Consider the following 13,413-nt stretch of genomic DNA (forward strand, 5'->3'; position numbering starts at 1 on the left):
TTTTCTGTTCTTTCTTCAAAATTCAAACTGGATTATTTTTAAGTGTTCAGCGTTATAGACATTCAATGGCAACTTCATATACAATTCGAGTATGAAATGCACAAGCGCACATAAGTGTCTAACTAATGATATCTACATTAAATTTAATGAACTGTAGAAAGGAATGATAGAATTGCTTTGATAAATATAAAACCATGCACTCTATTTGGAAATAAAACATTTGACTAGTAATACCAAAGAACATACTGTAACAAAGATTTGAAATTACTTATACATTGTAAAGTAACACTTACTAATGCTCGTTTTTCAAATTTCTCCGACTCGAACATTGCTTCGGATCTAAAATTGGCCAATATTGCATTCTGGATATCTGTATACAAGTTACTGAATTTTTGGACCTGAAGAATAGGCAGCTGTATCGCCTGTAATTTAGCCTTGAACTCTTCAACTGCTATATTCGCCATCCGTTCATTTTCCATATTCGCCACCATCTGAATAGCGTCATCTACATCTGGTATGACACCACTTCTTATGTCACTTATGTACGTTTCTGCCAGCTTTTTAAACACTGAAATATTCCAATGAAATTAAGACCTCACAAAGTGAATTTACGGCGAATAAGATCAAATCGTATTATTGTAATAACGTGTAATGATATTGTATAAGTGCTAGCTGAATATTAATGATCTATTATTGCTCAACTATTCAACAATGCAGGGTCGATATGAAAAATATCAGGTCAAGAAAAAAACAAGACGCAGGGCCAATACGTAATTCAAACTAAAGTATGAGTTCAATTAGGTGTTGAATAATAAAAATATCAATTTCATATTGGCCTTATTATGCGTCTTCAGGCAGACGTATTTGACTCAGCCTTCAGCCCTGAACCAATGCAAATTTGGTTTTTAACATAACATAACATAACATATAAACCTTTTATTAAATGTTATAAACTAGTATTTATTTATGTCGTAGATCTACATGTGGTAAAATTTAGAGCAAATATGCTTTATGTATAAATAAACAGCAGTTTAAACTTGATTTCGACTATGATTTCGGTATAACAAATGAAAAGAGCAAAACGAAAATAAATATAACAACACGCATGCTCAATAATTCGTGACATATTTTGGATAAAATAATGTCTTTTATACGTACTTTTCCCTTGAAAAGGCTTGCTGCCTAATATAACTTTAGGTTTGCAGTTATACATATATTGTAGAAAAATTTCAGTTTCTTCAAGAAAATCTTCTGACAGTTCTTCTTTTCGTGCTGTTTCCAATCTCTTCATTACTGCTCTACTCCCTGGTCTGTCAAAAGTGAAGCACTTTCGCTTTGGAAAATACCTTCTGATACAGTCTCTTGGTCTGTTGAACTTTTCAATTTCTTTCCCCCTCCCTGGTTTCAGCTCAAGACAGTCTTCAAGGTATTCATCCTGGGTCAGATTTCGGCCATCTTTTTTCATATCCAAAGAAAAATCTCGCAAACACAGAACAAATGTGGGTAAAATTAAGTCAAACTTTTCATCGGTGTTGTTTCCGCCATTTGCAAATATTATATGTTTTGACATTTCGGATATAAATCTGACGTGGTGGTTAAAGAATTAAAACAAACACTTATTAGTTACTAATATATTTAATATAACATGAATTTATCAGGTGTACTGTCTACTTTGTCAAAAAATCAGAATATATTATATAATCTCGTGTTACATTACACAGTAAATGTATGTATAGGATATAAGACGAAAACGATCCAATATGTAAAATACTGGACTGTCTGAAGCACGTTAGCGCTGAGGACCGTCCAGTATTTTACATATTGGATCGTTTGAGGCTTATATCTTACTTAAAACATTGTTTTAATGAGATAACCAATCAAAAAATTACGTATAAACCATTGACGTAAAATATTTTTAAAATAATTCGGTTTTTATTCATTTTACCGCATTTAATAACAGTTGCTATATGATTATAAAATACTCTGAAGATCCTCATGACTATTTTACGCACGTTTTTCTCATAATGCACGACTGCGTTTTTCTCGGGTTTCTCGCCTTCGTAATATTGGACTTTCGTTAGCCCGGGATTCTCGTGATGCTATTTATTGTGTTTACACATGTACACTGATGTACGGAATAAGCAGCAGTATTCTCATGAGTGGCGGCGGGAGGAAAGAAATTTTGTGACATTTTAGAAACAAAAAACTGGATTTATTTTAATTCATGGCAAGGGTAAAGTGATTATGTTCTTTTTATTTAAGTGTGTACAAGGAAACATTCTTTGTGTTAAAATTTACAAGGGTATGGCGGATTATGATAATTTTTTCACTGAAAGCGTAGTTGGAATCGGACAGCTGGAGAAAATGAATGCTGCATGTGCACTAAATGAGAAAATGGGTTGTTTGTTTACACGCCTGGCAATATACTGTTGTGATTTATTAGTTCAATGACAGTTTTTGTTGGGTTGTACATGAATTTGCCCGAAAATCTTCAAATTTAGTGCAAGAAGAGTTACAGAACAGACATTTTTAATATATTATGGGATACAGCTACTGGTAAGTCCAAATCATACTAAACTTGTGATATTATTTTCGTTCCTTTTAACTGATCAATAAACGACGCATAGTGGCGAGGCGGAAGCTGAAAACTAGGGAAAACTTGCTTTCAATATGAATTTTATTTATGTAGGGATAGTACCTTAAATTTCAAATTATGAAAAACAATTAAAAAATTAACGTTGATTGCTTATATATATATAATCTAAAACCGAATATAATATTTAAGTCTTGATCTGATCATTTTCAAGCATGTTATTGATGATTTTCTGAAACTTCTTGTTTAATTTCCATGTACTCGCTCTTGTAGATAGTCCTACCTCTACCTGTCGAGCCATTGATAAATATTTAATCCCCAATTATAACTGGATTATTGCAGAAAGAACTTATGTCAATGCAAAAGAATTGTCAAATACATGCATATTGTTTGATATCACAAAAAGTTTGAAGACTGATAAAATAAATTCAGATCTACTATTTAAGCTGAAATTTAGATATAATTTAGTTCATAGCATGTCACACATTATATATAAAAACAAGAAAAAACTCTTCAATATTTACCATGAAAAAGGACATTTAAATTAAATGACTTATCACTACGTTTTTCACTACACAGTTACTTCATTCTGCCTTTTAATTTTCGTCATACAGGTGTAAAGGTAAATGCAAGGTAGGATTACGATTTGGGTAATTGATTGATCTCTAGTACTATGTCTAAATTTTATGCACTCGAAGCTACTCTTATTTAAGTTATTATTACAATGGATGTTTAATGTAGTCCCAACTGGAATACTGAAAAATATATTTGATATCATTCACTTTGAATCTATTAGATTTATTTTCACTAAAATCTCAGTATTTCATAAAAATAGCATAAAATGAAACAGAATATACGAGTACAAAATTAAAAGATATTTCGACAAAACTAAGGTTCATGAAAGTACATGTGTCCCTTAATTGCAGTTGTTTTTCTTTTCCAATAGGCAATCTCACAGACTGAACAAATGTGAGCAAATGCTTCACACTGGCTTCGAACACAAGAAATGAAGGCAATTTGTTCTACGTAGGGTGCTATTAACGTTTATTTTTTGAAAAGAACATCCTGTTTTTTACAGTTTTTTTTTTTCAATACGGATGTAATACTCAAATAAACATAAACTGTAACTGTCAATATCCACAACAAAACTATGAGCTGCACCATGAGAAAACCAACATATTGGTTTTGCGACCGTCCTGCGCAGTCTGGCCAGGATCCATGCTGTTCGCTTTCAAAGCCTACTGCAATTAGACAAACTGTTACTGAACAGCGGCGGCGCGGCTCATATCATTTTTAGGGGTTTACATGAACATTAACGTGTAAGCATTTCTTTAGTTTTTTCTATGTACAGATGTACGGATAAATTCAGAAAATGTGGAATGTGACATAACAAAATATGAGCTATGTATACGAGGATGCAATGCTTCACTTAATTTTCGTAAATCGTAAATTATTATTACTATTATTTTTATGCTTCCCGAAGGGCGAGCATATGGTTGACACGTCCGTCCGCCCGTAGTATAACTTGAGAAGTATTAACGGCATTTTATTAAAATTTCACATAATCATAGAGCAATCAAGAGCAGTGTCAAAGAACCATAACTCTACCTTACCTAGCTTTTGGATTATCTCCCTTTATTATACAAAATAAGGCTTGTCCGGAGCATTACTTGAAAAGTATTAATGACATTTCATTTAAACTTAACAAAATCATAAAGACCATTGACAGTACGGTCTCAAAGAACTATCATGATAGGTCTTATAAAACTGCTTTTTAAACAGAGAGCAATAAATTCTTGCACAATTTTTAAAACTGGAAACGTGAACAATATTGAAGAGATTGTTGCTCTAGGAAGTCGTCGTTTAGGGAGTAAGACTACGTTGACGCATGCAAAATATATATATGTATAATGCTATATTTAAAAGTTTGCGATTTTGTCCAGATATATTATGCATCTACATCTATACATAAAATTTAGTTTTGATATTAATTTTCCTTTTTTTATTATCAGTACTGTGTTATTTTATTGGACTGTTTTCATTTGATTACAATATTTCTATATGGAATTACGCTACATGTATTGATAAATATTGGACTACACGAAGACACTGATTCTGTATATAAATCGTTTTCCTCGTGCAGTCCAATATTAAAAACACAGTCCAATATTAAAATAATATTGGACTCCACGTGGAAAATACTGTACTAAGTCCCATTGAAAGCAGTCCAATATTAAAAATACAGTACAGCGAGAACAAAGGAGTGACGTCATGACAATGTTTTAAGCATAATTACGGCACACGAGCCGAAGGCTATTGTGTTTCACTAAAATAACTGAATGGGAAGAAAATTGGAGATTATAGTTATTATTCTAGATGAAAAAGCTGCCAAAGCGACGTTATCGCGAACGCTAGATAATTGATGTAAATTAAGGTTTTGAACAAATATTTATCTTAATATACTATTTCTCTGACGTCTTCTGACAGAGCGGTTCGTGTTTTACTGGCTACTGTTTTCGTTTTGCACAGTAAAGGAGTGGGATATCAAAAATACTTTCAAGTGGTGTAAACATATAAAATAAGTAGATTATGTGCAATTGATGTAGTTATAAAATCCAATGAAAATTATGAAAGGAAAAACAAACATTTCTGAGGCCAGTTAAATGTCAAAGAACTAAATCATTGTGAGATTTTTTGTATTCTAATTAGAACAAAGTGCAAACTTTAAGATTATCATCAGTTACATTGAAGAGGTGCGTTTTCTAGAATCAAGATTCATTTGACTGGAGGCAAAAGGCATCCAATTTTCAATTGTCAGTGGAAAGAGTCACCGTGTCTGAAATGTAAGGTAGAACAAAAAGCGCACTTTTCTTAGGCGTCGTTAGGAGTGGATTCAAAGATGCTCTGCTGGGCTCATGTTGATGGTTAGGATTCTATCCCATTTAATTGAGTAGGTACATTATCTTTTGAATTGAAATATTTAAGCAGACAAGTACAAAATGAGATAACCAGCTTTGGCCAGTTGTGGTCCTTTTTTTATTTTCCTGACAACTACTACGGTTTTCGGAATGATAATTCTCAAATGCAATGTACAATGCACACTGACTGTAAGAACTTATGAAAAAGAAAACATTAAGGTCTGCCAATTCACTTAATGCATAACATTCATTTGGTTAAGCCATACAGACACTATAATGGAAAATGGCGCGATTTTCAAGTGTTGTTCGCATAATAGTAATCTTTTTGTGCTCTGCAGAGCTATTTTCCTTATTTTCTTTGCATTTTCTGTTTTGTTAAACTAACATAACAGATCTATGCTTGACATGTAGGTAGCATTTTCATAGTGAAATAACAACATGAAAGATTTTTCATGGAAACTTTGAGGTCTATGTATTTCACCGAAATAAATTTTTCTTGCATCGAACATGACCCCAACTTTTTGTTTGATTTTCATTCAGCACTAACAATATTATTCAAGAAGTTATAAATTACAGACATTTAAGATGGGTCTTGGTTTTGTGGCCATTTGGAATATGTCAATTCTATATAGAATAAAGAAGAACATCTATTTAGTGTGTTGTAAACAACAAGCAAAATCTGAACAGTATATAGCGAGACGAATGCTAAGAATAGTATGACGAAAAGGATAATGTATGTCATCAATTATATTAGCGATTATTTTATTATCTATTAGCTTTTATTCCAGTCTTGGAGCCATTTTTGTGTTGCATTTTTTTGTATGGTTTGACGCCGCTGACGTTTGTTTATAATAATACTTTTCGGTGCTGTACATGAGATGAATGAATAGTGTTTGTTTAACTAAAAAGATTATGAGATCGGAATAAAATCAAGCTGAAACAGCACGTTTTAATAGCTTTTTATAATATCAAAACAAAGTTGTTATCCTTGTCTTTATTACTTCAAAACTATTTCATATTTGTATATGCTGCATATGGTATATGCGATCTTAATATAAAAATTATAGCTTATATTATATTGAAGTTGTATTCCAAAAAAGGATACGTAAGCTTTTCGATAGCATCTTGATTGAAAGTTGACATCATGTTGTATACCAGCACGTTGCACAGTAAAGCTGCAGTCACGAATATCTTATTGTCATGGTCGTTGTTTCCCTTTAAATAGAAACCAAATTGAATAATTTACTGCGAAAATTAGTAGTATGGTTAAGTATTGCTCACATATTTTCTATATTATGAATATCTACAGCATAAGTATTTGACTCATTTGGCGACTATAGACTTCAAAGCTCTCATATAGTGCATACGCTATGCCTGGACATTAGGGTTTATTTCACGATTACACAAATAAGGCTTTGGATCAGCCATATGATCTTTAATGAATTTTGACCATCGTTTCCTTATGTTCTCGTACTGCATAACTTTTTTACAAGATATTTTGAATGCATTAGTTTCCTGATTGCAAAGTTAAACTTTCTTATGGTTGCGTTTGTTGAAAGAAATGTTTAAGGACTTGATATGTCTTTCACTTTGTACACAGTTCCGGACGTGTTGAGACAAAATATAACACTGTATTACCATAAATAACATGTCTCATAAATATAAGAAAGATAAACTTAAAATATGGTTTGTCTTTCAGAACATTTTTCTTAAGACCATAAGATAGGCAGAACAGTACTCATGCTTATGTTTTTAATTGGAAATCTTGTTTTGAGCATTATAGAATTCATTTGAAATTACATGTATATATGTGAGCCTACCTTTGCAATATCACCAAGGCCTTCCGTATCCAGCAGCAGAAGGACTTGATTATTTATGATTGGATGAATTCTGCACCAAGCCCAAATGCCCTTTGTTTCTGATTCTGTCGTGTTTCCAAGTGGAAATCCTATCCATGAGAGGAAATAAGCAAATGGGATAGCATATTAAGTGCTTAATGAAGGTACAACTACCAGTTTTCATGTCTAAATAATTCAACACCCTTGAACGCGAATATACCTGGGGTGACTAACTCAAGGGTCCCTTAAGTCCTAAGGTGGTCGTAACGTCACTTTTTCTGGCTCGTAAGGATTTTTTTGATTAACTCAATCTTCTCGCGAGATACGAGATACCTTAAGTAATGCCGTATCTTAGGGTAAAACAATTGGTGACTTATCTATATCGTAAATACATAGAAAATTGAAGAAATTAAGTTTTGTTTAACTTTCTGATTATTTTTTCATTTATAATCTAGCTTTTTCCATTCCTGTTGTTTTTTTAAATCGATATAGAGGTAATTTCCTGAAAACTGTTGTTGTTTTTTTCGTCTGCCTGCAAGGGACCTTATAAAGTTACCTTAATACAGGTATTTGAGCAATGGCATTTTATTTAGTAAAAAGAACATAGAGATACGAGTATTAATGAATATTTGCAAAGATCTTTAAATGACCTCAAACATGCAAGTCACTTTTTGAATTGATGGTATAAACCTTTCAATGTGCATCAAAACATTTTTTGTAAAAATCCCAACGTGTATAGAACATTAAATATTTTCAGTCAATATTATGTAAATTGAGATTTCGTATGTTAGCTATAAAATACTGATACGTTCTCCTGTCTTATGTCATACATTTTGCTGTGCGATTAACGCATCTGTTTTGGACTCCTACTTACGAGGACATGTTTGAAGAAATAACAGATCTCGACGTTTCAGTCGTTCAACGTGTCAGTCGTTCAATTAAGATGTTCGACTTTTTAATGTAATTTATTAGCTAGTTCAGTGATTGATAAAACATTTCTGTTGCATATATCTGAAACTCTTGGATACGGTCAAAATAAATGTACTTGCCTAATGCAGATTTTGGTACTCCTAGTCCTACAGTTTAGTAAATATTTCACAACTGTCATTCATATAATAATTTCTATTGTAGACGCGCACTTTTATTTCACTGTAAATGCTTACCGTGCTCAAATGTAGATTGATATCAACAAACGTTTTACCACTATTACAAAAAGTGGATGACAGGTTAACATAATTTGATATCCTTTCATGATCCATTCATGATTCAGACACGTCAGTAAAGAAATTTGAGTAATCTTCAAAAGATTTACCAGATATAACACTGAATCAAGTTTAGCGGTCAAAAAAGTTTACTGTATTGAAATGACAGTATATGTTATCAGATACATTTGCATCATAATCTAAACACTGCTAAATGCAAAAAGTGTCTACAATACTATGGAAAAAATGGCCCGAGGAAACTGCTTTTAAATGTAAATAGCGAAATGAATGCCGCAAGGTAATTCTTTTTGCCTTTTTAGTTGCTTGGATCTCATTACTTGGTAATATGAACAAAAGTTGCAGTGTCATTGCATTTGTAAAACAAAATGAGAAAAAAGCTCTTGATAACTGCGTTCGAATAATATAAACAGACAGAAACCTTAATACTGTAAATGTAAGGAAATTCAAAAGTTTGCAGAAAAAAACAACGTCTTATATCAACTGGAGATGTATGTAGCTACTTTTATTCCAAGATTGGAGTATAAGTTTCCCGTCAAATTCATCGATAGAAATTATAGACTTAAATTACTCAAATTAAGAACTTAAACAAACAACAGCATAACTCCTTTGGTCAGATGTATTGAACCTAATGATAATTCTTGTTACATGTTTACACATACCATTGCTTCAAAATTGTACGAGTATTTTATACGAATAAAATTTATATATTTATCATACTAAAAGAAGTATATTCGTGTAGTACACTTTAAGTCTTACAGCTTTAAATATATCCATAATGTCTGTCTCAAATAAATTATATCATACATTGTAGATACCAGTATAAACTTTGATCTTCCCTCTTAAGTTTCAAATAAGCTCAAGTATTATCGTATCAGGCAAGGATGAGGGTCAAAGGTGTTGCCCATAATTATATCAAAACAATATCTTAGAACTTTTCATTCGGAACAATAGAAACGTCAGTTTGGGAAGTTTCTAGATTGGCTACTTAAGGCAAGTGGCTGCTTAATTAATACCTGTAGGTGCCCGCTAAGACAGGATGTACTATATACCGCTATCACAGTTCAACATCTTGATTTCATCTTACATCTCATCCCCTAAGCCTTCAAATTTTATTTATTGAATTTCTATTTTTATAGTCGAAAAATGACGATATATGCCTGGCGTATGAAAGTGTGCTAAGCTACGTGCCTGTCATGTGCATTATAGATCTCTGCAGGTTATACTGGCCAGTCGCTTTTACAAGAAGCCACAAGTTGTCTTTCTATTCCAAAAATCTTTACCCGTGGGGAGATTCAACTGACCCACACAAACGGAGAGGACTCCCCGTTTCACATTCTTCCGCTGAGTAGCTTCAGAATTGGTTGCGCTACGCCCTGACTCCCATATATATGTAATAAAATAGGCCTGTTAAAACCCACCAAATAGCTATTTCCAAACATTCACAAGGATTGCATTTTTCATTCGTGTAACATTCTGATCCCGAATTGAAATTCGCACCCCTCCCATCGTCATTCCGTACTTGGGCACTTATAACCGGAGCAATAATTTGCGGAACCTGGGAAATGGGAGGTTGGGGGTTTATTACATCCTCCACCAGAAAAGTTTACATACCAACGTTTTTTGGCTATTTTATCTTCAATAAAATATCATTGATGGACAACGGTGCGGTTTATTTTCACTTTTTTTTGAAGACTATTAAGCGCGAGGTTGCTGTTGAAGCGTCATATGCAGACGATAGGTAATGCCGCGTAGACATGTGGTATCATGATCAATTGATGGAACTTCATTTATGTTGTAATCGTTAATTTATATGTATTTGAATGTTCTTTTCAACCTAATGAAGTTTTATTTTATTTTTACGTCACAAACAATTCTGCTCTTATTTCTGTGATGAGTTATACTGATATCTAGTCTTTTTAGCAACATCCTTGTCATTGTATGAAAGAAGAACTTTTTTCATAGAAAACTAATCCTTTTTAGACGCAACTTTGATTGTAAGGAAAATTGTTTGAATATTTTTACATTTAATTTTACTCGTATGAGATAAACCAGGAGCTCCACAAGAAGAATATTATACATACACGTCCTGTGTTGCATCCGAGACCGCCATCGCAAGAGAGACACATTACAAACGAACCGTAAATCAATATTAGTACCCGGGGTAGATCACGGAGTGTAAAGGGTAATTTTTCTCTTTTAAATAAAAACAGCGCACCAAAGTGTGTTTTTCATATCATTTATCCTATTTTTTATTGGGGAAGCCCCCCAAAAACCCTCCTAGGGGAGGATGGGACACAACATCCCTAACTAACCCCTGTCGGCGCTTTGCCTTTACCATTCAAATTTACCAAACAACCACGAACAAACGCGCATACTCAATTGCCTCGGTAAATTTTAGTCTCTCGCTACGGCCATGTATATTGTGTATAATTCTGTCGCTATTGTGTATATTCAATGTATTATTGTTAACTGTTTTAGTACAATTACATAAGAACCTATTAACTTCTCCTGATCACAAATGTGGCACTTACTTCTTTTACTAGAAAACACATTATGGTGCCTAATGTAAGCCATTAATTTCATACGAATTTCATTCACTGTTGGCTAATAGGCCCACTTGGCCGGGTGCTTTTTGATATGTCTGAAAAAAAGCGATAAATTATTATATCAACTATACTTATATCATTTCCGCGGCCGTAACGTAATGAAACGTATTAGCGTCTGATGGCCATTTCACGCTTCCGTATAATCAACATTTATTATACGAAATTCATTTTAAAAATATTTCTGAAATGTCTAGGTTGCAGCTTTCAAATACGGAAATATATGTCAACATCCGATGCATATATATACTGACACTTTTAGACAACAGCAAAAAGGACCTTTTGAACGATTTCACGAAGTTCCAAAAATCTCCATATACCCTTGCTCCGTTACGGACCCCTGTGGGATTTTGTTTCAGTGCAAAATTTTTTTTCGTAGATGATAAGCTGACATGTCGTGCTAAAGCCCAGGTATTTTCAAATCGTTAGAAACTGCTGAAAATTGACTCCCATTAGCAAAACAAAAGTCCATGCGCATACATTTAGACGGGGTAGCCCCTGCGCATGAACCCTGATTATAGACCAATGCAAATGCGACTTTAGCCTGTGTACTTTCTTTTTATTTACTTCCGGAAAAAGCTGAAGGTTATCTGACGTCATTTTCAGTGTTGTCAAAAACATACGTATGCCTGGCGAGATTGTATAAAAAATGTGCCGGCCGTCCTAAGGATATGATGTTATGCAAATGTCACAACAATAAGATATTTACTTACGGACGTCATTCGTTTCCATCCTTCAAGATTTAATAAAGATCTTCTACTTGCTTTAGTTAAACTAAATCAACAAAAAAATAAAGGAAATAAATTACAAGTTCCTTAAAGATAGGACAATTACAAATGTGAAAGATTCCCGTTTCATTTTTATGCACTTTTTTACATTTACGGTATCGTATGTCAGGCTCAACATACGAGGTTGATAAGGTATGCTTTGAGTTATTGAAATAGCGTTACCTTAGTGTTACCTTAACAATGTCGTAAATAACCTCGTATATTCAGCGATATCGTAAGTTTCGAGTTAGCCACCCCTGTTCTGTATATTTTACCAACGTTTCGACATAGTAATATACGGAGATAACATTACGTCAACATGCAGAAATGTAAAGATCTTCTTTTAATTCTATGGGTCAATGGTCAGTGAAAGCTCTAATTGGAGTACCTGTCGTGCCAAAATATGTTCCGTTGACATCATTGAATTCCATGTAATGTTTGGATAGGAAATTTAGAACCGATTCTCTGGGAGCAAATTGCAATTGTACGTTTTTCAGTATTCAATAATGTCTAAACTATTGAAAGGTCAAAATTCTTAATTATTGTTCAATGGAAAATATTATCAAACACCGTTGATATTTCAAAAGTTTAGATATGAAAAAGTATGAAGAAGAGAATGGAAAGCTATATGTTGATATATTTACTTGGCAATTCAATTTGGCTTGAATGTTCGTTTTATATACGGTTATTGGTTTTCTATTGGATTCAATGCGATATTTACAACACCTATACTTTTCCTTCGACTCTTTGTGAAGTTATCGCTCCTAGAAAATGATCGAAATGTGCAATATATTTCGTAATAACAAGGGCGTTTATTAATAAGTTAACGCAGTTGTTTTGGGTGTAAGTACGTTTCAAAGAATTTATAAGCGGAAGCATATATCTAAACGTTATTCATAAAAAGTGTAACAGAAGGAGAAAACGTAATGAAGAGCAGCCTTGCCTTACCCTTTGTTTCTCCAGCCAAACAGTTCATTAAGTAAGATTTTCCAGTTCGATACAGACCAGCGATTGCAACTACCACAAGCGGTTGATCTATTTGTTCTATTTGCTTCATAGGTTCGTCTTCAAGTTGTAATGTACCATCTTTTGCCGTACTTATTATGCACATAGGCGCTTTGAATATTGGTAACCTGTAACAGCTTAAGTTGATAAGGCAAGTGATACTTTCAATAGTTTTAGTTATAATGACAATTTGTCAAGTCTTTTCTCGTTTGATATCCACTGTCGTTTTTCTAAAGATAGATTAATTTAAAACCTGTTCATTGTGCATACATGTAAAAATAAAATGCATACAACAAACAAGTTGAATTCAGATAAAGAATAATTAATGCTACATTGTCCGTTTTGTATACTAGGATTATGTTATAACAGTACTTAAAATGAATGATAAAAATCTTACCTTTCAAATAATTCTTTTGACGCCATATTTTGCACACAGCTATGTACGTACTTATATAAATATCATAAG

At 33.1% G+C, this 13,413-nt stretch overlaps 1 protein-coding gene across 1 annotated transcript; it reads right to left on the reverse strand.

Annotated features, from left to right (window-relative positions):
- Positions 1 to 293: 293 nt before the first annotated feature.
- Positions 294 to 13,071, reverse strand: LOC128552771 (guanylate-binding protein 1-like; the record flags this gene model as incomplete). Its single annotated transcript, XM_053533834.1, has 5 exons — positions 12,891 to 13,071; positions 7,332 to 7,459; positions 6,617 to 6,726; positions 1,159 to 1,583; positions 294 to 568 (listed from the first exon to the last, which is right to left on the reverse strand). Coding segments are annotated over exons 1-5 (1,101 nt in total), but the record flags the coding sequence as incomplete, so codon positions are not given.
- Between the last annotated feature and the right edge of the window lie 342 nt (positions 13,072 to 13,413).

Source organism: Mercenaria mercenaria, unplaced genomic scaffold (genome assembly GCF_021730395.1).
Source record: "Mercenaria mercenaria strain notata unplaced genomic scaffold, MADL_Memer_1 contig_3137, whole genome shotgun sequence".
Lineage (NCBI taxonomy): Eukaryota > Metazoa > Mollusca > Bivalvia > Venerida > Veneridae > Mercenaria > Mercenaria mercenaria.